Consider the following 26,826-nt stretch of genomic DNA (forward strand, 5'->3'; position numbering starts at 1 on the left):
GAAGTGGCATCAAAATCACCCAGTGGTTCTGGTTTCAGCAGAGCGTGTTTCATATTAAACTGCTAAAGCAAGCACATATCCTGGAGTGCCGCTCCATCGCCGAGCCTTCTCCAGAGTAGCTACATCTGGACAGTGTGCTGAAGAACTCAAGAGCTGTAATCTCTCCAGGATGCAGAACCTTCACGGGATGTCCAGGCCACCGTCACTTTACACATGGTGTTCCACAACACCAAAAACCACAGAAAGCTAGTCAACATTAGAAAATAGAAGCAATTCATATGATTAAATTAAAGGGAAAAAAAAAACCCATCTGATCAGTTCAAAGTGCAGAAAAATATCTGCTCAAGTTCAACACCTACTCGTAATTTAACAAAACAAACTTCAGTAAATTGGGAATAAAAGGGAAATTCCTTACTTGACAAAGGGTAATTACCAGAAACACACAGTAAACATCATCCTTATCAAAATCCAGAACAGAAATGATGCCTGCTATCCTGATTACTATCCAACATTGTACCAGAGGTCCTCGCCACGCAAGGAGACAGCTACCACCAAAAAAGAAGTATAAAGAGCACAATTCACCATTTTTAAAGAGCTGTATCAATAGTCTGGCAGGATACCCTCAGCTAGGAGTCTAGAACTGAATACTTTTGAGTGTTTTGAAGTTACAGTCTTTAGTAAGCTAGGCTGAGAACATACAGTCTACAAGACTGTTTCTCTGGCAAGATTTAGTCTCAAGATCTAACCATGAAAAGATAAATTTTCTGAACACCGGGTGACAAAAACTATAGACTACCGCACTGTTTACTACTTTACAGATTTCGGTTGTTGAAAACCTGTCCATTTCTCAACAATCAGGACCAGGTTATACGTTCTACATCTTCTTCGGTGAGAGCTTATTAGAGAATGTGTAGCAGATACTTAATCTGGCATCAGAGAGTCTGGAAATTCTAATGCCTTCTAGAAAGTCCCAAAGGCCTGATGCCTATGGCCTGCTCTACTAGTGGATTACTAACGGGTGCGCCACAGACTGGCAAAATCAGTCATCTTTGGAAGATCCAGCTTCCCTGAGAGTTACCTGAGGTTTTCGGACAGCTCCTCAGCCAACTAAAAGTGAAAACTAGATAGTAAGCACTCCTGACCTTGGCTATCTTCTTCTTGTTCTTCTTCTTCTTGTTTTTTTAAGATTTATCTGACAGCAGAATGAGAGAGAGTGCACGCACACATGTGCGCATGAGCTGGGGAGGGGGTGATGGAGGAAGGGCAGAGCGGGAGAGAGAGAGAGAATCCTCAGACTTCCCAACAAGCGCAGAGCCTGATGCAGGGCTTGATCCCAGGACCCTGAGATCATGACCTGAACCGAAATCAAGAGCTGAATGTGCTCAACCGACTGAGCCACCTAGGTGTGCCCCACCTTGTTTATCTTCTGTTATACAGTTCAGAAGTCTAATCCCATGCTGTGCTGAAATTATCAGAGAATTTCCACTTAACTAGCCCCATCTATACTTAGAACAACAGCAAAGACAATAAAAGTGGTCAACATACGAGAAGAAAGCCTATCGCTTTGAGGATACTGCAGAAATCAGAAGTCATAAAGGATGACAAGGGTAAAAACAGAGCTGTGATGTTAAGTTCGACAGGGTGAGTCAACGAAGTGGTTCTGACTGGGAGGTTTGGACTCTGGGCCTGGGGCAGAGCTGGGAATGGCTGCATGTCTAAAAGTTCCTCCAGGGATTCTGATACAGGAGGCTCGTTGGGAAACACTAGTATTCAAGAGACAGAAGGGTCAATCACAACCATGTATAGCTACACTGAGAATCTTAGAACTGACAGGCAACAAACTTCTTTTACAATTTCAAATGGACTACGTACTCTGTAAGTGGTTTTCAAACCAGCATTTAATGGAAAATCTAATATCAAGGCCTATGTTAATAAAAAGGATAAAATTACAAAATAAAACACTGAAAATGTACATTTTCTGCTGTAAGACTACATGACAACTTGAGATTACATCACAACATTTGCAAGCTCAATGTCTGCCATGGAGTAGAGCTACTAACATTGAGGCTGCAGATAACTTCATGAGGTTTTCTTTCTTTCTTTCTTTTTTTAGGTGGGGGGGGGCAATGGAAGAGGGAGAGAGAGAATCTTGAGGAGGCTCCACGCCCAGGGCAAAGCCTGATGTGGGGCTCGATCTCACCATGCTGAGATCATGACCTGAGTCAAAATCAAGAGTTGGACACTTAACTGACTGAGCCACTGAAGCACCCCAACTCCATAAGGTTTTCAATTCTTCAGACTGGAAACATAATCTGACATCTTATCAATTTTATCACAAAGATCAATCTGTACTTTTGTGACATTATTTGCCCAATAATAACCTGAGTGATGAAAGCAAAGTCCTTGTGGTTTCTTTCAAGTTAAAAAAGAAAAAAACCAGAACCACTGTGCTTGTTTGTGCCAGCGCCTCCTGAAGGGGTGCGAGCGCCTCCTGAGGGGTTCCCAGCCTGGGGGTTCAATGCATCGTCCCTTTCCTTCGGGATCCTCACGGAAGCACTTGGATGACTGCTGAGTGCTGCAGGGATGGTGTTTTCACTCAAGGGATGCTGAACATGGAAGAAAACCTTAGAGTGCCTAAGGCCACCTAAAAGACTCTTTCCTTAGACAACTGCAGGGGACATCCTCTAACTTCAGATCTTATTCGTGGAAACAGCTTTGTCACCTACCTGCCTGCAAAAAGGACTTCTTTATTCTTTAATCCAGCCAATGAATCAAGGTGGCATCCAGAAGTTCAAGAGTGGATTATTGGGCATCTTTCACTCACAAATTAATGAATTCTGACTGCAGTGTGTGGATATTTCAGGCTTCTTTTGATCTTAAGGATGCAGTTTATGCTTCTGCAACAGCACGGAAGGATATTAAAGGGTGTTACCCTATGAGGAATCTTAACAAAACTCTGGCCAAGTGTTATGTTTATGAAGTACCTATCAAAGCAGGAGGTGACTGAAGGATGTAATAAAGTGTTCCTGAATATTTTAAGTATTAATTATCAAATTTTATCAACAAGCTATATATAAGAAGACATACAGAACTGGTTGATAAAAATAAGAAAACCCGGCAGTAGAAGAGCTATGGGTAGAATAACTATTTAAAGTATTATTAACCCAGAGATGCCCACAAGGAACGGATGAAGAAAACTGCAAAGTAACTGGAGCAGGCATCAGGTTCCCACGCGTAATGAAATTTACTGCATATGCTGAGCTCAGGATCATTACATTACTGCGGAAATCATGGATCTATATCCTGGACGGAATCTTTTCTACTAGAAAAAAAAATAGCATCAAGAATTGATCTGCACCATAAACTTAAGTGGGAATCAAAGACTCTTACACCTCTTGGACCTCTTTTGAAACTTTCATTTCAGCTACTCCCTTGCAGGTGTAGGTGAGGATCTTATTGAAAATAACCTTGATGATCATGGTCTGTAGCTTGACGATGCTCCAAAGAAATATTCACCTAATGAGTAGTGCAGGATCTAAATACTTTTGTTTAGACAATTAGTGAATTTTGCAATTTATATTAAGAAATAAACTTTAAAAATTAATTATTTTGCTCAAGCCTAAGTTACAATTGGTTACATTTTGATATTTCTTATCAAATTTCTAATTAAATTAGAAATACTTTGTCATCCAATTTCTAGAAATACAGCACCGTATGATAAAAGCTACTCCTTCTGCAAAGCGTGACTTTCATATACCATCTCTATGGTGTTTACAAATATCTTTTAAAGTAGTGAAAATATACTTATACCATATGCATCTGCAGATACTCTGTATTGTTCCTACGTCTTAATGTATTTACAATATAGTGATACTCAAATATGCTTTTATTACATAGATTAAATTACTACAGTATGTTTCGAGATCATAAAATGAAAGTCCAGTACAATTAATAATTTGTAAGATCCCCGTCCAGACTATGTTGGGATGAACTGATCTTTCATTGTAAATACTTAACTGATTTAATTTTCTTCCTTAATAGTGGGAGAACACGTGCCTTAGTAGGTTGAGTTGATGTGTGGTCCCTAATCCACAAGAGACTAATATGAGATTGACCCCTTTGTTTTTCCTCTATCCTTTTATGAGATTTTTTAAATGGCTGATTAAAATTACATTTGCATATAAGAAAGGTACAGAATTACAGGATCATCTGGAATTTCCTTGGTGATGTCATCACTGAGTAATTACATATTCAGTATATGAACAGTACTATTTTAGTTTTACAAAAACTGCCTAGAATATACTTGTCCTCTGGACAAATGCTCCTCTTTCTTTCCTCAATCTTATTAAGAAATATAAAGTCAGTATTTTGAGGATCTCAATGATGATCTCTCCACTAAAAAGTTTAACCACTTTAGCTTTTGCATGAAATCACACCATGTCAGAAAAGATCATGCATTTCAAATATCTTTTAATTTTCTGTCAGTCTTCTTAAAAGATGAGATTATTTCAACTCAAGCTGTCAATTAAAAGTAGGGAGGAGGGGGATCTTTCTTCACCATAAAATACAAGCCAGGGACTGTAGGTAAAAGACCTGACATGATTCTTATGAGCCTATGTTTATAGCTGCTTACAGGTTGTTCCTGGTCACTTTCTAAGAAATCATCTAACAAATATTGTCTCTTTTAGTATATAGAGGTTTCTTCTCTAGCAGTTATGAAGCTAATAATTCTACAATCATTAAAGCTCATGTACTTGGAAGCCTCTGATAAACATAATAAAACTTATACAATGTAAAGTTAGTCACAATATTTAATATTTTCATATTTACCTGAATTGTGGTATTTTTTCCCAACATATTCAAATGCAAAGAGTAGCTGGAGGTCTGTTGGCTGGGAATAATGAGCTATTGCAAGGCATACCTAGGAAAAATTCTACATTTAGAATTTGATTTGAACACACTTATTTAAATGAAATGTACAATAAGGCCTTGATTACGGGGAGCATCATCCTGGGTGGGCCAGTGATTATAGGTACTTATTTACATGTTTTTTTCTGTTGAACCTAGAATGTGAAAGAGCTCCTTAAGGCCAGGTATCTCATTCATTGTTGTGCCCCCAGGACACTGTTTATCATCTCTAGGGAGTACATGGTAAGAATTTAGTAAGTGTTTGCGGAGTTGAATTTTAACAGGAAAGTAATTTTATTCAAAAAAAGAAACCTGAAACCTAAAGAAGCATTCTCCAAAAAGGCAGTGATATATACATATATACATACACACACACACACACACACACACACACACACACACACACACACACACAAATATACACTCCGAAAGAAAGGATTTAAAAAGTTTCATTTCTGGTGGACTATAATGACTTAATACCAGCAATCTGTAAGGCTTAATGTAAGGTATGAAATTCTAATGTTCATACCTGATGGATTGAAAACAATCTAGACTTAATAAAAAAGCTACAATCACAAAAAATGAAAATTAGCAAGAAACCCAAAAGTACAGGGTGGCTCAAAGAGGTACATCAACAAAACAAAACAAAACAGAACAACTGTGTTTAAGAAATTGGTTTGAGACTATGTATAGGGTAGAGAAAGTGTGGGCTTCTCAATCAAACAGATCAGGGCTTGAATCCTAGGGTCTACAAACACTTGTCACGCAAATGGTATGAAATCAGTTCATCTCTCTGAGCCTCGGTTTGTGCAACTGTAAAATGAAGATAATATCTATGGCTATGCTGAGGATTAATAATCTTAATGCATGCCTGGCCTCTGCAGAAGCTCCATACATAGAAATATGGTTGACATTAGTCCCAAATGCTGTTGGCGAGAAGGAAGGATGGACAGTGCTCTACGTTGACAATGCCCTGGACTGGACTGCAGAAGAAAATACTCTTAAATGATTGGAGCAGAAAGAAGAAATTTAAGACATATGCAAGAAGAGAAGAGAAGATCTTAAAAAGATTAAATATCATGTAGAAGGAAAAGCATTAAGCCAGAACAATATACTTTTCACAGCGAGCAAGCAGGAAAAGTTTAGTTAATTGTTAGTCCATGTCAATTAGTGGTGTGTGGGAGGGTTGATGCAAATTCTACTAACAGGTGTCAAGTTCTTGTTTAAAACATATTTTAAAAGTCTTCTACAAGATGTTTCCTGTCTTACTGAATTAGAATATATGTACAAATAAGAGGACAGAGTTTATCACTAGCTTTAGTTTTGACTAAAAACAGTAACAAAAGGTTCTTGAAACTTTTATGTAATATCTCAATTTTCTCGATGACTACAAGGAGAGCTTTCTAGAACAGTCCCATTTACGCAAGTAGGAGACGGTAATCTACATTCCCATCTCTACTCTGTCCAACAGTCTTTCTTGAGAGCTGCTTCTAGCAGCGAAACTACTGGAATTGGTACCTTGATGAAGTCCTCAGCCACTTCCTATTCCTCTGGGCACCATATGTAGTTTATAAGCTTTGTTGTACCTTCCTCAAGGTTAGCTTTCATTTTTGTTCCATTTCTCTGAACTACCACAGCCATATTCTTAAGCCACACTCACCTCCCGGCATCTCTGTGAACTTCCCTACATTCTGGAAAAAAAAAATTCACAATGCCTAAGAAGTCTCTTCTAAAGATGAACTCTGACCAACAACTTTGTTCCCCAGATAACCTGCTGTAGTTCCCAGATACCTGCCTAATAAAAGAAATCTTCTCATTCTTGATTCTTCACCAAGCTGGCTCTCCTCTACCAGACATCCCTTCCTTTCCCAATGTTCCCACAGTGGTCTCCTGCAGAGAACAACACCCTTGCACTCTGCCTGCCTGCCTCCCAGCCACCTCCTCCGCCACACTCTGCCTGGGAAATCCTTCTCCACTGCTCAGCCAACCATGCTGTCTCTGAAACTACCAGCTCTGTTCAACTCCAATCTCTTCACAGGCCTTCCTAGACCACGCTGATTTCACAGTATTAACTGCAGAAACCCTTCTGTTCTCTCTGAAAAACAACCGCTCTGATATAAAGTGTCTCTTCAGTTAGCTGTGCTTGTATAGCTGAATGAATTTCAAAGCCTTCATGACATAGTTTTGAGTGTAGATGAAAAGGGCATAGGGCTTCTTTTACTTCCACCATTAATTCAATCCCTCAAGGGTAGATGCTGCCTCTGTCATTCATTCGACAGGTATTTCCTGCACATCCAGCACATCCAAAGCCCTGGGGCTGTGGCAATGGGCAACAAAGACACAGATCCCCAGCCTCGTGAAGCTTATGTTCTAGGGGGAAAGACAGATATGAAACAAGATAAACAAGAAAAACGACAGTATGTGAGATCATTGTAAGTGCTAAAGGAAAAAGAAGTCCAGCAGGGGAGGGATATGAAGTGTTATGGTGAGGCAGAGAAGGGAGTAGGTTAATACTTTAGAGGAGACCATAAAAGACCTCTCTGTGCAGAGCTGAGTGAAGAGCTGAAGACTTCTGCATTTTTGCTTTTTCTCAGTAGCTTCCTTAAGGTGCTCTGTGCACAAAAGCAGCTGCGCTAAAAATACTAGTTGACAAAATTATTTACCAACATAGTAAGGAAAATGCTCTAAGCCAATGAAACGAGCATATCACGTTGTCTAACACATTTAGAAAGCAGCCACAGGCCTTGTTTACACAAAAGAAATTCACAGATCATTATGGAGTATGTTGTTTATGGTCACAAAGCAAAAAAACAAAGCAAACCCAACTAGGCAAACCCAACGTAGCCCATTTCTAAAAAGCCCTTTAGAATAGCACATCATATTTATAAAGGTTAGGAAACAAATGAGTATGTCTAATAGCATCTCCATTGCAAGAAGACTGTAAACTATCTTGTGAAACCAAAACAGTTTAATCACATGCATAATGGCGGATGGGGGGGGGAGAGGGGGCACAACTTGAACTAAAGCTGGTACTGAGTAGTGTAATTACACGTGTGTATAACTTATTTCTGTGTAACCTAAGTAAGGGGCATCTTTGGGGACCCAGATAAAGGCACATACCACTTGTGCTACCTGGGTTACATTCATGCTGTTATGTAGGACATTTTGAGAAGAGAAATAAAGCCAAGAATCTTCTCCCTCAAGCTTCTCCCATACACGCTCTTTAAAAAGCATATGTCCACATTCCTAGCTTCTATCACTAAGAGCTTGAAATACTTAAAAAAGTAGGTCTCATTTTCATGTAAAATTATTCTAATTTTGCAATGTACTCCATAAGCATTAAAAATTTTTAGAAAAACTCTGTATCTTTAAAAACTGCTTCTGAAAATAGTTCATCTGCCCTGGCTGTCATAGGGAACAAAGAATATCTTGGTATTAAAGACATTAAATTATGATAAATATTTCATTGGAAAAAAGTAAACTACTTCTGAAGTTATTTTTGGACTAAGAACAATTTTGTGGACAGAAGCCAGAAGTGCCCACAGTTGGTTCCTCCTCTAAGACCAGCTGGGGGCGCAGCAGTGGAGAAGCTCAAACCTCATCAAGTTCTAGAACACGGGCAAACAAAACTGGTTTCCTATATTTTGTAGTCTGAAAGCCATCAAAGAGTTAAGTCTCAGATTCAAGGCAAAAAAAAAAAAAAAAAAAAAAAAAAGTCCAGGAAAGCCAACTTATTCTTCAAATAGATGGGCTGAATTTTTACTTTTAGAAAGTATGCCTGACAAGTGGTTCACAACCAACTCATCTTGAGAATAAAGTAGAAACAAAGGGCATACATTTCACTTACCATCTTTATATATATATATGTACACACACATACATATTTTATAAGTGGTAAATCATTAAAAACCTTTTTTTTTTTTTTTTTTTGCTCCTCAGTTCTGAACAGAGGTTCTTCAAAAGGAAAGGGTGGCTCCAAGTTGCTTTGAGGCTAGACATCCAATTCTGCAATATCGATCTGTCCCAAACATGCTTATTTACTTGTGACAGACCAAGGATGAGGAGGACGAATGCTAATGGATGCAGGAGCACAGTGTCATCTAATTTTGTCATAACACAATTTAGGCAACACCAACTAGCCTACCAGAAGGTTACAGAGTAATTTTTAACAAAATGTGAACCAATTAAGCATTTCGAGATTTCATATTTCAGATAGAAATATAAATGCTTTTGGTATTTCAAAGCTAATCAGTGGCTGACCCACCAGCGAACTCCAAATGTGCATTTGGTCATTTTAAAACAACTTATAAAATCAGAGCATTTCCAGAGAAAATTTAGCATTCAAAATTTCCGGGAGGTAAAATCAAGCTGTAACTTCCCAACTGTTACCTAATTTTAGATGAAAACTTTCACTTGAAATAAAAGAATATGCTAGAATTCTTGTTTTTAACTCACGAAGCCAGCAAGCTTTGGCAGCACACATGCCCTAACCTCTGTGTTCGAAACGTAAATCAGGGGAAAAATTCTCTATTTATATTCTTATTGCCTCTAATTTTCTTTCCTGTACCTGCCCCTCCCCACAACATGACTGTACAAAAGACAAAAAGAGCATTTCTTTCAGGCCTGAGGTTACATGCTTTTAATATTTTAAGACAGAGGGGAAAGAATTTGTGCCACAAGTCTTGGGTAAGGGCATAAATAGCTGGACTAGGCTGTTTCATGCAGACAGTTCAGTGTGGCCCCCTTCACCACTTACCAGCAGCACAACAGACAAGGGATATCCTGAATTTCCAGAGCATTTATTGTTTCATTCATTTGGCAACTAATCACTTACGTGAAAACATCTTTTATGCCACTACTTTGAGCCACTATTCAATTTTCATTTGTCATGCTCTATCTTCTCAACTAAGCACACTGCCTCACACATTAAAAAGGACCAGCAGGTGTTTATTAGAAGGCTCAAGAATGAAGCCAAGTAAGTATGAATTCCAATTACTGAAACAGAATCATCTGAAAAATACAGCTGAGAGTGGGAGAGAGGGAAACTTTCTGAAAGTGTATTGGGCCACTGTATCAGTTTCTTACTTAAAAAAAAATCCTGTCCTACTAAATCTCTTAAGTTCTATGGTGTCCCTATTTTTGAAATGCTATACATCCTGAAATTAAGATTTTCATATGTAGATTCTTGATGGTTTGACTAATTACAATTATATATTTAAGCTCAAGAAAGTAACTCAGCTAAAATGTTTTTATATAGCCTACTACCTAATCAGTCTTAAAGTCTTTCTATATAAGAGTAGGCATCTCAAGTTAGTAAAATGCCAAAATCATAAACTGCAGAACTGAACAGATCAAAGGGGCCTACAAAATGTGAACCAATTAGTTACGGCTACCTAGCTGAATTTTCGATAACGTAGCATGCCGAAAGATGGTTTCAGACTCCACCTGAAAACGCTCAGCCATAGAACCTGCCATCACTCTGCTAGATAATCTAGTCCTAGAGGTCCAGCATGTTCAGATAGTTATCTTATATTTGCCTTCCTGTGAAGAAACTGTTGATTCTAAGTTTTAAAAATAAATCTACAATGTCCTCACCAAATTGTATGAAAACACCTGCCTTAAGAATTTTCTGGCAACCTCATTTTGATATCAACAGAAAATTCACTGCAATATGTCTACTAACCAAGAAAACCAAATGCACCGGTGCATTGAGGGGTGGTGCAAAAGCTGACTCATTTCTGAGAGAAGGTTCCACTTCACTAAGAAACCGTTCCTTTATTCCCAATGTGTGGGAGCAGACTCTTCCTGGGAAGTGTTCTCTCCATTCACTGCATCATAGATTAGCCCAGTAGAGTGTCAGGTCCACCAGCTTCACTCCTCTGCCAAAGCCAAAATGTGGGATCAAGGAAGTGGGAATTCTGCCCCTGAATCTTAATCCATCAGCAGGCAATAAACATTCCCCGGAAGGCAGGAGAAAAACAAAGCCAATTAAAAAGTCCCTAGCTTTTAGCTGTTCCTGTGCAATAGCACTCAAATTAATTCACTAAGATTTCTTTAAAGCACTAGTCATTATTAGCCCTCTCCCGTAACTGTACCTTTACCTAACCCTTATGTAACTTAAGTCTAGCTTTTAATCTGTTGATGATGTTCTGAGGTATTTTCTAAAGTTCTAATCGAGAAAGAAACCAGCTGGTCATGGTCTAAATTCAAAAGATATACTAATTTCCACATCACAGTTTCTAGTATTGTAGGAGCTGATTAAAAAAAAACCCAAAAAATAAAAAAACCTATACAGAATACTTTAAAGCAGCCATAAATTAGTCCAAGGAAATAGTTCTATTAACATTCCTCACTTTAACTTTACCTACGGAGATATCTGATGACTTCCCCTAAAAAAAAAAAAATCTGAGCAACTGAGAAAAGAGAACTTCCATATAGAACTGTTATTGGTAATACAGTACGAAACCCAAAATGTGATAAAGCTTAATAGTATTACCTTTTTGGCACTTTCAGGACCTGATTCATCAAAGCGAAATCTGACAATTCTGAAATCTTTACAGTAAATAATTAACTCTGTTGGATTAAATTTCAGTTTCTGGTTGGGACCTAGGACTTTCTGCTTCCTCTTGTGGTCATTTACTAAAAATGAAAAAGTAAAGAAAAAATGTGTAAAAATTCTTTTTTGTTACTCTTTAGTATACTTTAACAAATTATTACTGAAAATAATTAGAAGGTTACCCACTACTTAAAACTGATTCTCTGTAATCTTCCATATTGGTCTACAATTTATGGAACTTAGAAAGGGAATCAGTTTTAACTTTGCTTTTGACTATATTTTAAATGATCTTTGTACAAAACCACCATCATCTAGACACATTTAATGCTTAAAATTTTAATTAAAAAGAGGAAAACAGGGGTGCCTGGGTGGGTCAGTAGTTAAGCGTCTGCCTTCAGCTCAGGGCGTAATCCCGGGACTCTGGGATCAAGCCCCACACAGGCTCCTCCGCTGGAAGCCTGCTTCTTCCTCTCCCACTCCCCCTGCCAGTGTTCCCTCTCTTGCTGGCTGTCTCTATCTCTGTCAAATAAATAAATAAAATCTTTAAAAAAAAAAAAACAGAGGAAAATATTTAGAAAGCATAAAAAGCTAAATATGCTATATTTCTATTTGAAAATAATTTATTGACTTCGGGGTACCTGGGTGGCTCAGTTGGTTGAGCGTCCGACTCTTAATTTCAGCTCTGGTCATGATCTCAGGGTCATGGGACTGAACCTGGCATCAGGCTCTGCACTCAACGGGGATTCTGTTTGAGATTCTCTCTCTCCCTCTCCCTCTTCCCCTCCCCCTGCTCGAGCTTGCTCTCCCTCTCTCTTAAAACAAATAAATGTTTAAAAAAATAATTTATTGACTTCTCTTTCATTAATATTCTTGGGACTCAAAAAATAGGGGGAAAACATAAACCTACAGAAATAAAATTCCAACCCAAATATTTGAGAGGTGTGATGCTTCAAGCAGTATTTCCTGAGAATTAGCTTTTATGGACTTAGTAAGGAATACTACATACCTGTGACAATTTGCTCAATACATGTTAAAGGGACATCATGCTCCCCAAGAAGAAGGTTTCTGTAATGGAACTTCTGAAATAAAAAGTATGTTCATGTTAAGTTTTTCTCCAACAACCTCAAATGGTAGTAACAGCCTTACTTCTACACGTGATAAGAAGCTATGATGACTATCTCTAAAAAGAACAAAAAACTTTTGTCTGCAGAACTATGACAGTTCTAAGGAGGGAGTATCTTAGAACACACTTCAGTCATGAAAAGGAAAAAGAAACATGCTGTGTTCACACTCTCCCCACCTTTCTCTCCGTACTTTTAAATATGAAATAAGGTTAAACTGTATACGATAATACCATAACATCCAACAAATGTAATATTATCAATCACTTCATAGGCAACCATTTGCACATCTAGTTCTGGTTAAACCGTCATTAAATAATAAAGACAGACTCTTAAGTCATCAGATTTTAATGGGTAAAATCATGGCTTGATTTTACAAAGGAGACTTTAGAAAATCACTCTTTAGAAAGTAGAGCAGAAATTCTACTAGAAATAAAAATCTTCAGGCAAACTATAGCTCTTTCTTTTTTTAACCCATCAACAAACACTTTATACCCATTTTTAAACTGAGAACATAGCTGACGCAATTTACCTGCTGTCAGTATAGCACTGGTTTATTTCCCCTATCAGTGGTATGGAATGTGAGCTATTTTAAGTACACGCATTTCATTTACAGTGAAGTCTGCAGCCACAGATAATAATGAAGTTAAAAACAAAGGGGAAAAACCCAAGCCTACAGCCAAATAAGTCAGTGTGTCTACACACTAGGTATCTGTAAATGCCTTTAGTCTAAATATACCTACAATGGTTTGCAATAAACGCACAAATATAAAGTAAATATTTTGGTAAACTAATGAATGACTGTATGAAATATCCCAAGTCAGACACTTCAGTCAAAAGTTTACATTAATATCCAAATATTTGATTAGAGAACAATTCCTATTATAAATAAAAGTCTAAGGGATGAAAGTATATAACACATTACAAGCCAAAATAGAACAGCCAAGGAAAAGTCCAGAATTTTTAAGTTAACCAAATGAATACCTGAACTTTTAAAAACCAAAATTAAATGGTACTACTGTCTTCCAGTGAGACTATAAAATGGCAAGAGGGTTATTAAAGAAAAATTTTATTAATACTTTTCTTCATTCTAACTGTACTATAAATTTGAAATTTCAAACTAGAATTTGATGTTTCAGAAAAGGAATTAGTTAAAAATACTATGAAATCTGGGGCTCCTGGGTGGCGCAGTCGTTAAGCGTCTGCCTTCGGCTCAGGGCGTGATCCCGGGCATTCTGGGATCGAGCCCCACATCAGGCTCCTCCTCTAGGAGCCTGCTTCTTCCACTCCCACTCCCCCTGCTTGTGTTCTCTCTCTCACTGGCTGTTTCTGTCTGTCAAATAAATAAATAAAATCTTAAAAAAAAACAAACTATGAAATCTATAAAATGTCCTGTGTTTATACAATTATTTGCTAAATAATTAAGCTCTTCTCTTTAGGACTAGTAAAAAAATAAGGACAGCTTCATTTTTAACAGCAGTTTAAAATATGTAGAAGAAAGAAAATACTAACTCCATTATTGAAAGGATATCTAAGCAATAATCGCAGGAGATAAAAAAGCAAGGTGATTCAACCATCTCACTAATTCTACTCCTTGAGTCTCAATATTCTCCTTACACTTTATTCTGAATTTTAATATAATACATTCCCAACACTGTTAATCATGTAATGATTTCATTATAATTTTCCATATCTGTGCTTTATGTAATTGTATGTACTGCTTAGAGTCAAATCCTTGATACAATTAAATAGCACACAAACAACACACACCTGTAAGGGCATCGGGTCATCCGTAATAAAGGAAATTTTGAAGTTACTGCAGATCAGCTTTCCCCACAGATCGTACTGACTTGTGTCCGTTGCAATGCATTTTCTCACAAAATTGACTTCATTTACGACAATTTCTCCTTTTCAAAAAGAAAAAGATTGTGTGAGCTACAGCTATACCACAAAATATCTACAGTCACTGTGTGGCCTACAAGGACTACTTCATGACAACGAGACCAAGAATGAACTCCAGAGGCTCACCAGGTGCCAGGAGCGCTTTCATCCTCACAACAGCAGCACTGACAGTGAGGCACTGCCCACCATTTGTAAGATATAGCAACTGAGGCACGAAGAGTTGAGGGGTCTGAGGTGGTTCAACCAGAAAGGCTAAAACCGAGCCTGCATTCTTGAGTACTAGGCGATACTGCCTCTCATAATCTTTTATTGAAAGGCATTCTGGAGAAGAAATAAACTACACTCTCTTCTTCAGAGTACTACTTGATGGAATATTTGTGTTTTAACAATATGTGACTTTACATCCCAAACCAATGTCTTTAATTCCTTCACTAAGGGATGAGAAACAGAGTTTGGGTTTAACCTCAAAATTAATAATACAATCTATTATTGGTAAATAGGGTTCAGGATGGTGAGCTAGGAAGACCCTGAAATCATCTCCTCTTGTGGACATACTGAGTCTATAGCTACATATGGACAAGTTCCTCTTAAAAAAAAAAAACAAAACCAAACCCTAAAGTCTAGCTGAGCGATGGCTACGCGTGGACTGGGTAAATGAGAACTAAACCATATGCAAGCAGGTAGGAGAGGCTGGGACATAATCTCACTATAAACTCCATCTCTGCATGGTGACCCACAACCAGGATGGAACTCAAAACCCAGAGGCTCTCCCTGAGGAGTGAAGGGTTCAAATGCTACATCAGGCATCCCAAGTTTTAACACACACCTTGAGAGACAAGCCCCCAAAACATGGAACTTTGAAAACCAATGAGGCTTGTGTCCCAAGACCTGTAAGACCCTAGAGATCTGAGAAACTGCTCTTAAAAGGCTGAGAGACTTGGACTCATACACACGGGGGTCCAGGTCAGAGACAGCAGTGGTGCCCAGACGTAAGGTGAAGGAGGCTCACCTGCTTATATTAAAGCATTGGCCTGAAGGGCAGGTGCCTTATTTAACATATTATGTAGGACCCTGTACACTCTCTGGGGACAGAGACTAGTGGGCACCACATTAACACACTCTCTGCTGTGCTCAGAGCACCAATCTCTCTCAGAAGGGAGCTTTTACATACATCTGGTACCCTGATTTTTGTGGCTTCCAACTAGGGAGCACCTCTTGACTGCCTGGCTCTGGAGGCCAGGGGAGCTTGTGTTCTTTGTCCCATGGGATATAATAATCTTGAGACCCAGAAAGGAGCTCATACATCTGCCTGGAGCTCTGATTTTTGGGACTGCTGCCAGGGGACATCTCTACATCATGTGGCTTTGGTAGGAGATGTACACTTATAGGTCCCACAGGACTGTAACCAACAGAGAAAGAGTTCTTAAACAGCTATCACCCCCAGGGTACAGTAAGAGGCAACAGACCCAGGAGCACAGTCTTTCTGTGAAGAAGGACCATTAGCTAATCATCACAACTGCAGCCTGAAAGGCAAGTTTCTAATGACACACACATCTAGGGTCTACTGTAATCCACTGCAGAGACCTCGGAGGGTATGTGCTATCTTTGTGCTCATGCTCTGCAGAACTTCAGGGCATCAGGGTCTCCCGGAGGGACACTTTATGTGCCTCTGGTGTCCTGGCTTTTATGTCTGGAGTCCTAGTTTTTGCAGCTGCTGCCCAGGGGACACCCGCTGATCATCTGGCTTCTAGTGGCCAGGAGGGTTTGCATTCTGGATCCCATGACACTGTGGCAATGAGAAAGATGGTTCTTGGCAGGCAACCACCCCTAGGGTGGTATGCAGACAGGAGACAGGCACCACCCCCACCCCCCTCCCCAGTCTTTCTGAAGGAGGCCTCTCTGCTTATGCTAGAGCAGGCTTCAGGTGTGGCATACATTTAGTGGTCTAGAGAACTGCTGTCAAAGAAAGTGGGCTGTGGAGGCCATCTTGATGTTCTCCCTTTGCCTTTCACCAGCCTACCAGGGTCACCCAGAAAAGAGCTTATACACTTTTCTGGAGCACTGATTTCTGTAACTGCTACTTAAGGGACATCTCCAGCTCTCCTGGCTTTTGTGGCCAGTAGGGCTTATGCTTGTGGTCCCCCAAGACTATATATATTTGCATACCTTAAAAAGTTGATGCCTGAGGGTTTGGCATCCAGTCAGCCAGAATCTAGGTGCTGAGATCCTCCCCTCTGGAACAATGACTGGTTTGGCACATCCCAAACTACTGGGAACTATTAAAAATCTAATAGGCTGATTGGACAAACAGGATGGTTTGAGAGATAATAAAAAGCTGGGGGAGGGCTGAACCATAAGGTTCATCTCCTACACAGGGCCCCTCCTTCAAGACTGGGAGAGGTAGTTTTTTAATCTACTCTGCAGAAACAAACACAGAGAGTCAAGCAAAGTGAAGAAACAGAGGAATAAGTTCCAAATGATAGAAAAGATGAAACCTCAGAGGAAAAAAACTTAAACAGAGATAAGTAATTCACCTGATAAAGAGTTCAAAGTAATGGTGGTAAAGGTGCTCACCGAAAAACGAAAGCACTAACTCAAAAAGATAAATGTACCCCTAGGTTTATCACAGCATTATTTACAATAGTTAAGACATGGAAGCAACATAAGTATCCATTAATAGACAAACAGATAAGGAAAATGTGGTATATAAACACAATGGAATATTACACAGCCATAAAAAGGATGAGATCATGCCATTTGAGACAACATGAATGGACCTAGAGGGTATTATGCTAAATAAGTCAGACTGAGAAAGACAAATACCATATGATTCCACTCATAAGTATAAAAACAGACAAAAATCAAAATCAGAACTATACATACAGAGAGCAAACTGATGGCTGCCAGAGGGGAGGAGAGTGGGTGGTTGGGCAAAGAAGCAGGAGATATATAGGTCTCCAGTTATGGAACAAGTAACTTACAGGAATAAAAAGCAGAGCAGAAGGAATACATCACTGATATTGTAATAGCTACATAATAGGTCAGATGGTAGTTACACTTGTGGTGAGCAGAGCACAATGTGTAAAGCTGTCAAATCAGTAAGTTATATACCTGAAACTAATGTAACACTCTGTGTCAACTATACTCAGATTAAAAAAACTGCATTTAAATTTAGGAAAAAAAGATGATCACCAAACTGGGAAGAAAAAAATGCACAATGAGAACTTCAACAAAAAGATGGAAGATGTAAGAAGATACTTAACAGAAGTCACAGAATACAATAACCAACCAAAAATGCCCCAGAGGGGTTCAACAACAGACTAGACGAAAAAAAAAAGAAAGACTCAATCAACTTCAGGACAAGGCAATAAAACCCACCCAAATCAGAACAGCAAAAAGAAAAAAAGGAATGGAAAAATGTGAGGATAGCTTAAAGGACTTACTGGAAAACATTAAATGGACTAACGTTTGCATCATAGGGCTCCCAGAAGAAGGGAAAGGGGGAGAAATCTTATTGGAAGAAATAATGGTTGAAAACTTCCTAACCCGGGGAAGGAAACAGACATCCAGATCCAGGAAGCTCAGAGTCCCCAAAAAGAGGAACCCAAAGACACCCACACCAAGACACACTGTAATTAAAATGTTAAAAATTAAAGACAGGAGAGAATATTAAAAGTGGCAAGAGAAAAACAACTTACAACTAAGGAAGCCCAACAAGGCTATCAGCAGACCTTTCAGCAGAAACTGCACAGGCCAGGTGAGAGTGACACCATATATTCAAAGTGCTGAAAGAAAAAACCTTTCAACCAAGAACACTCTACACAGCAAAATTATTATTCATAAGTGAAGAGGAAATAAAAAATCTTCCAGACAAGCAAAAGCTGAAGAAGTTTATCACCACTAAATTAGCTTTACAAGAAATGTTAAAAAGACCTCTTTACACTGAAAAGAAAGGGTACTAATTAATAACAAGAACACATATGAAAGAACACATCTCACTGGAAAGGTAAACATACAGTAAAGGTAGTGGATTAATTACTTCAAAAGCTATTAAGAAGGTTAAAAGACAAAAGTAATAAAAATACCTAAAACTATAATATTTGGTTATGGAATACGGAAAATAAAAAAGATGTAAAATATGACATCAAAAACAAAGTGTGGGCAGGAAGAGTAATAATCTTGAGCTTTACAATGGGATAAAACTTAAGCTGTTATCAACTTAAAATAGAGTGTAACAGAAGTTGTTATATGCAAGCCTCATGGTTGCAAAACAAAGCAAAAACCTATACTAAATACACAAAAGATAAAGAGAAAAGAATATAAGCATACCATCAAACCACAAAGGAAGAGAACAATGAAAGAAAGGAACAGAGAGGAACTACAAAACTGCCAGAAAACAAGTAATAAAATGGCAATAAGCACATACCTCTCAATAATTACTTTAAATGTAAATGGACTAAATGTTCCAATCAAAATACACAGAGTGGGTGAATGGATTAAAAAAAAAACAAGACTCACCTATATGTTACCTATAAGAGATTCACTTTAGATGTATGGACACAGACTGGAAAAAAAGGATGAACAAGGGATTTTCCATGCAAATGGAAACCAAAGCTGGAGTATATATACTTACATCAGACAAAATAGACTTTAAAACAAAGACTGTGATAACAAAGAAGGGTGCTACAAAATGATAAAAGGGTCAATCCAATGAGAAGATAGAACATTTGTAAACACTTATGCACCCAACCTAAATACATAAAGGAAATAAAAATATATAAAAATATAAAACCTAAATATATAAAGGAAATATTAACAGACCTAAAGGGAGAAATAAGACAGCAATATAATAATGGTTAGGGATGCCATTATTGTCAATAATTTGAATAAATTACTAAATGCACAAGAAAATTACAGGCCAATTTCCCTGATGAACACAGATGCAAAAAACCTTAAAGATGTCATCAAAAAACTGCTAAACTAATAAATTCAGGAAAAATCAATACACGAAATTTGGTTACATTTCTATATACTAATAATGAACTATAAGAAAGAGAAATTAAGGAAACCCATTTACAACTGTGTCAAAAAGAATAAAATACCTAAAACTAATTTAACCAAGGTGGTAAAAAAACAAAACAAAACAAAACAAAAAACCCAACCTGAATATTGAAGACTATAAGATATTAATGAAAAAAAACTGAAGATGACAGAAATACATGGAAAGCTATCCCATGCCCACAACTGGAAAAATTAATATTGTTAAAATGCCCATTCTACCCAAAGCAATACAAATTCAATGCAATCTCTATCAAAATTCCAGTGGCATTTATCAAAGAAATAGAACAATCTTAAAATCTGTATGGAACCATAAAAGACACCAAATAGCCAAAGCAATCTTGAAAAAGAACAAAGCTGAAGGCACCATGTTCCCTGATTTCAAGCTGTATTATAAAGCTATGGTAATTAAAACAATATGGCCATTGTAAACAAACACATAGATCAATGGAACAGAATAGACAGGCCAAAAATAAGCCCACCCACACATATATGGCCAATTAATTTATAACAAAGGAGCCAAGAGTATACAATGGGGAAAGAACAGTCTCTTCAATGAATGGTATTTAGAAAATAAGATAGCCATATGCAAGAGAATGAAACTGGACCACTATCTTACATCATACACAAAAATTAACTTAGAATGGATTAAAGACTCGAATGTTAGACCTAAAACCATAAAACTCCTAGAAGAAAACATAGGTGGTAAACTCCTTAACACAGGTCTTGGTGATTTTTTTGAATCTGACACCAAAAGCAAAAGCAACAAAAGCAAAAACAAACAAGTGGGACTACATCAAACTAAAAAGCTTCTGCCAGCAAAAGAAACCATCAACAGAATGAAAAGGCAACCTACTGAATGAAAGAAAATACTCTGAAATTATGTGAGGCTAACATCCAAAATACATAAAAACTCATGCAACTCAACAGCTGAAACAAAACAAAACCTGATTTAAAAATGGGCAGAAGATATGAATATATATTTCTCCAAAGAAGACACACAGATGGTCAACAGGTACATGAAAAGATGCTCTAATCATTAATAGGGAAATGCAAATCTAAAGTACAATGAGACATCACCTCACACCTGTTGGAATGGCTATTATCAAAAAGATTAGAAACAACAAGTGTTGGTAAGGACGTGGAGAAAAGGCAATCCTTCTACACTGTTGGTAGGAATGTAAATTGGTGCAGACATTGGAAAACAGTACAAAAGTTCCTCAAAAATTAAAAACAGAACTACCATATGATCCAGCAATTCCACTTCTGGGTATTTATCCAAAAAAAATTAGAACATTAACATGAAAAAACATATGCACCCACATGTCACTGCAGCATTATTTATAATAGCCAAAATATGGAAACAAAATAAGTATCCATCAGTGGATGAACGGAAAGAGATGTGGCACACACACAAACACACACACACACAAGAGTATTATTCACTCATAAAAGAAAATGAAATCTTGCCATTTGCAACAACACAGATGCACTTTAGGGGCATTATGCTAACTGAAATTAGTCAAAGACAAATACTTAAGAATTTCTCTTATATGTGGAATCTAAAAAACAAACAAAAACAACCCAAGGTCTTAGATACAGAGAACAACTTTGTGTTTGCCAGAAGTCGAGGACAGGAGAAATGGGTGAACTGGTTGGTTTTTTTTTTTTAAATTTAAAAAAACTGAATTAAAAAAAATTTAAATAAGGTATATTCCATAGAGAAGTGAGTTCTCTGTACCCAAATTATAACTTACTTGGCAATAAAACTTTAAAATACAGTTTTAGAGCTAAAAAGGAAGATTAAAGAAAGAAATATAACAGGTCAAAACAAAATTTACAATGTGCTTTGAAAGGAATAACTTATTTAAAGTGTGGTCTTCATTAAAATAACCTCAATTTCAAGATCTAAAATTCAACTATACCCAAGGACATTTTCAAGCCACCCATTTCCAGGGTCAACGGTAGAAAAGTGAGGGTACTGATCTACTTCATCTATATTTATCACTATAAAAACCTTAAGAGTGGTGGACAGAACCTGTTTGCTGACAAGCACCAAATACCTACCAATACAAGAATGCCACTATAGACTCAAAATGATCCTTTCTCTCAACAAAACTGTTACAACACATTTGAGTTGCAATAATAATCTTTATTCCAAGTTCTTAAAAATACATAAGATTATTTTTAAAACAGCAACCTACCATTTACTTAAGGATTTAATTCAAATTTACTCATGTCAAATTCTCAGCTTAAACCATCTGAGTAATTTTCCACCCTGAAGACAAGCCTTCTTCACATGGCCTGTGAGGCCCTGCCCTCCTCCCCCTCTGCCACTGTCCACCTCACCTTCACACTCACACCACAGTGCTCTTTTAATCCCTCCTAGGGATCATACTGCTTCCACTGGATGGGGTCTTTGCACATGTTCCCACTTCCTGGAATATTCTCCATTAGCCTAATGACTTTCTCATAAATGCCTTTTTTTTTTTTTTAAATCCCTCTGCCTAGATTAAATCCCTCAATCCTAGCATCATATACTTGTAATTCCTAGCATTTACACAGCTACAATTATACATATGTTTTTAAATCACTGCCTGTCCCACCCTTAGGATCATATGCTTCGTGAGGGTAGAAGGTGGACTGATTTTTCCTCAATGCTGAAATTTCAGTTCCCAGACAAATGCCTAGCACAAGGTAGGTGCCTATTAAATAAGTGCTGAATGTGTGAATGAATTAAATCACTTCACTTCTCCTTGGTTCACCGGCAACTACCACCAACGGAAGAGAAGGTGCTCCAGACAGAACAGAAACAAGGAATTTAACATGGCCCAGCAGCCAAGAGGGTGAGGAGATAAACCGCATGGGTAAACTCATATGAAGTTAGAAAAAAGGAACAGAACTGCTGTGCTTGCCTACCACATACATAGGGAGCCGTAAAATCTACCAACGGGAGTTTCTCAACATTTTTCCTATTTGATTCTTTCAACAGGTATGGCAGATAAGGGACTTGGACCCAAAGAAGTTGTATCACTTTCCTAAGATTTAAAAGATAGTAAGAAGTAAATTTTCAACGGATAACCAAGTGTTCAGATTTCAAATCCAGTATTTCTCTATGCTTACACAAAATTAAATGTACTGTACCTAGAAACAGGAGGCACCAAAAGTGAACTAAAGCTTCAAAGTACTAGTCTTAACTGGATTTTAATGAGAAAAAAATTTTAAATGACAAAAATATATATTGAAACTCATCAAATAACTCAAATACATAAAATTTAAATCTTCCATAACTCCTTGAACCCAATGCCTCCCAATATCAGAATGTGGGCTAGTGAGTATTCAACCCTTTCTTCCCACCAAGAAATCTTAGTTACCAATTATAAGAGGGCCTTAACTTGAAATTAAAACAAGCAAAACCCTAAATTAGTCACATTGCACACAGTTAGATGTTGTACTCTTGTAACATTGATTTCTTCAGAGTAAACTACTGGCTCACAAAGCAGAGCCTACATCACTTCACGCTGTGCTGTTTTTCTTAACTAGCAAACTCATCCACCCAAGGACTCTCAAACCAATGCCACAAAAATTCATTCGGTTATAACTCAAAGGATTCATATACATTTTTTATATATGTTATACTCAAAAGTTTACTTAAAAAAAAAGCCATATCACAGGATTTTAGGTTTCTGAGAAGGGGAGAAGACATAATCATGGAAAGAAGGAAATGGAGGTCTTGTGGGACAGGACATGGCAGCCTCACAGTACCATCAGCCAATTGTATTTATGAGGCACATACTCAAGGACAGCCCCTTTTCTCTAGCAACGTGATTCTCTTACTGATGGCACAAATGTAAAATGTCAAGCCCATGAATGCAGTAAGAATGAGCCAAAAATAAAAGGAGAATGCATTTAATGAGTCCAGGGGATGGCTGAGCACAGCCATCCTGGTTTTTGTAAGTAACATTTTACTGAAACATATCCATGCTTATTTGTGTATCAGCTATGACTGCTTTCATGGGACAAAGGCAGAGCTGAGTACTGGCAACAGTGACTTTATGGCCTTCAAAGTCCAAAACATTTACTGCCTGGTACTTTACAGAAAGTTTGCTAGACATGGTTTAAGAGCTTTTACATATATTCAGATGGATACAGAAACATAAAGAGATGTGTATACACATGGGTTAGTAAAACAGGTGCATATTTTCTACTCCTGCCCCTACAGGCCTAAAATCAGTGACACTCCACAAACAAAGCACATTTGGCACAGGAATCTTGGTATTTAAAGACCATCCTCCAATGACAGGAACCTAGGATCCTTGCAAAAACAGCTAATTCCAGGGCCAGGGCAGAAGAAACACAACATAAGTAGGGAGTCTCTGGTAGTTCCAGAATGCCAGAAAGTAAGGAAGGAGAAAGAGTATGGGGGAGGACATTTCAAAAGGATACAGGCACCAACATGAAAGAATTCATCAGTCCATCAGTAAAAATGGAGAAACTGTCAGACTAAAGATGCTAAGGAGACATAACGACTAAACGCAATATGGTATCCCTGATGGCATCTTGGAACAGCTAATGGACATTAGTGGAAAAACTAGGGAAATGTGAATAAAACTTGCATTGCTAATTTCTTAATTTAGCTAAATTTAACAAGGTCAGGTAAGATATAACATTAGGGGAAGCTGGGTGAACAGTATATGTTAACTAGCTGCACTCTTCTATACAACTCTTATAAATCCAAGTGTATTTAAAAATAAAATTACTGAGAGAAAACTGGACAAGAAATAGAAAACGACAACAACAAAAGCTGAATAGGGACTCTCGGGGCTGTGGTCTTTTAAGGAAACTGAAGTGTCAAACAGCACTGAGAGTGGAAAATGGGAACAAACCCTTGGGAGAGAAGAGAAGTCGGGTGGGATGGAGGGGAGGACAAAAAGGAGGGCACTGCTGGAGAGATCCTCTGTTTGGGTCTTATTATAAGCATATAATTAAGTAAGTGTCAAGTTAACCTGGCTTGAGTTTTATTTGATAATGCTAAATTATGTTCACATGGAACCAGTCTTTAAAATGTTTGGCTCATGTGGCACAGCTGTCTGCTCTCATAATAATTTTCTGCTCATACTCCATAAAAAAGCAGTAACAGTGGGTAGGAACTGTTAAAGCTACTGCAAGTACTGCGGTACTAGGGGCCAGAACACTAGCTTAGAGACAGGAAAGAAAAAGATAGGAAATGGCCTGTTCCTAGAGAGAATAGATATATAAATAGAAGAGTACTGAGACTGTCCTCGCTGCATCTTGAATTAGTGAGCCCTAAGAAAGAAAGCGCCTAACAAAAGCTTCAATCTGCAGCAGACCATGCAGTTTTCCCAGGGACTGCACTCCTGTGCCTGTCAGGTGGCTGACCAGTACTGTGCTAGCTGGCTTGCACCAGCTCAGGATAATCTCCAGTTCCTCTCCACCCCACCCCACCCCCCGCCCTACCCCCCAAGCCCTGGCTCTGGGCCCTCAAGTTGACAGCCTGAAATCAGCTCTAATGGGAGGATTTTCACCACCAAGCACCTTCCAGCACACCACTGGAGGGAAGCCACAGGGAGGCCTCACGCAAAATAAAGGAGGAAATTTGTTTCATTGTGGGGTAAGCAAAAGGCACTGCAGAAAAAGCTATCTAAATCAGATGATGGGTCAAGAGTTTCTACTACAACCTGGGAAGGGATCAAGAAATCATCAAAGTTTGTTTTCTCAAAACCCTTCTACCCATAAAAATAAATAAGGGAATATAATTAAAATTAATAAATTTTCAGGGATAAAGAAAAGGGGGGTAATCAGAAGGGGGAATGAAACATGAGAGACTATGGACTATGAGAAACAAACTGAAGACTTCAGAGGGGAGGGGGTGGGGGAATGGGATAGACTGGTGATGGGTAGTAAGGAGGGCACGTATTGCATGGTGCACTGGGTGTTATACGCAACTAATGAAGCATCAAACTTTACATCGGAATCTGGGGATGTACTGTATGGTGATTAACATAATATAATAAAATAAAATTTAAAAAAATAAATAAATAAATTTTCAAAAATGGTATAGCTAAAAAAGTTTTTAACTTCCAGAGAACCAAAAAATCGTATCATCTTTCATAATACCCTCCACGTTTAGAAAGTCAATACATGTTTGATGAATAAATTTTCTCATAATACATTTTAGCTTGGAAAACAGTTTAAGACAAAGCCTTACTGCATACAGTGGCTAATTAACCTACGGAATGTGTTTAGGCCAATATAGAATTCAAATATGTAGCTTTACATATGGTGACTGGCTGCCTGGAATTGAGGGGATTCTCCGCATACGGGACTTTCAGCACTAATACCAGGATGGTCACAGGCAAAGTGGGACCAGTTGTCACCCAAGCTACAGATAAATTCAGGAATTAAAGTGGCCTAAAAATTATTAAGGGAGGTTGAAACTATATGGAAGACAAACACAAAACATCTGATACCATTGTGGGTACTAAGGGTCCAATTCTGCAGGTCACACGATACAGAAAAGCATGTAATCAAGTAGCATGTCCAGTAAGTGCCACCCACGTGGGCTGAAGGACGGTTAGAAGTGCAGACCCTGGGCTCCAAATGGATGAAAGACCTCGATGTGAGACAGGAATCCATCAAAATTCCAGAGAACATAGGCAGCAACCTCTACGACATCGGCCAAAGCAACCTTTTTCATGACACATCTCCAAAGGCAAGAGAAACAAAAGATAAAATGAACTTATGGGACTTCATCAAGACAAAAAGCTTCTGCACAGCCAAGGAAACAGTCAAAAAAACTAAGAGACAGCCTATGGAATGGGAGAATATATTTGCAAATGACACTACAGATAAAGGACTGGTATCCAAGATCTACAAAGAACTTCTCAAACTCAATACACGAGAAACAAATAAACAAATAAAAAAATGGGCAAAAGATATGAACAGACACTTTTCCAATGATGACATATACATGGCTAACAGAGACATGAAAAAATGTTCAAAATCATTAGCCATCAGGGAAATTAAAATCAAAACCACACTAAGATACCACCTTACGCCAGTTAGAATGGCAAAAATTGACAAGGCAAGAAACAACAATTGTTGGAGAGGATGTGGAGAAAGGGGATTCTCCTACATTGTTGGTGGGAATGCAAGTTGGTACAGCCACTCTGGAAAACAGTGTGGAGGTCCCTTAAAAAGTTAAAAATTGAGCTACCCTATGATCCAGCCATTGCACTACTGGGTATTTACCCCAAAGAC

At 38.1% G+C, this 26,826-nt stretch overlaps 1 protein-coding gene across 3 annotated transcripts in view; it reads right to left on the minus strand.

Moving 5' to 3' along the window:
* Positions 1 to 26,826, minus strand: part of MTMR10 (myotubularin related protein 10) — a 54,907-nt gene that overhangs the window by 19,793 nt on the left and 8,288 nt on the right. For 2 of the 3 annotated variants that reach the window (XR_004627730.1, XM_002924119.4), the window contains exons 3-6: positions 14,356 to 14,492; positions 12,471 to 12,543; positions 11,405 to 11,547; positions 4,831 to 4,921 (exon numbers count right to left, since the gene is read on the minus strand). Coding sequence is in view for 2 of the 3 variants with exons in the window: in XM_002924119.4 (XP_002924165.1) it covers positions 4,831 to 4,921; positions 11,405 to 11,547; positions 12,471 to 12,543; positions 14,356 to 14,492 (444 nt within the window). In the remaining variant the exon portion in view is untranslated. The remainder of the gene's footprint in view (positions 1 to 4,830; positions 4,922 to 11,404; positions 11,548 to 12,470; positions 12,544 to 14,355; positions 14,493 to 26,826) is intronic. The other variant, XM_034667975.1, reaches the window with a different exon arrangement.

The sequence above is a fragment of the Ailuropoda melanoleuca genome, chromosome 9 (assembly GCF_002007445.2).
Source record: "Ailuropoda melanoleuca isolate Jingjing chromosome 9, ASM200744v2, whole genome shotgun sequence".
Classification (NCBI taxonomy): domain Eukaryota; kingdom Metazoa; phylum Chordata; class Mammalia; order Carnivora; family Ursidae; genus Ailuropoda; species Ailuropoda melanoleuca.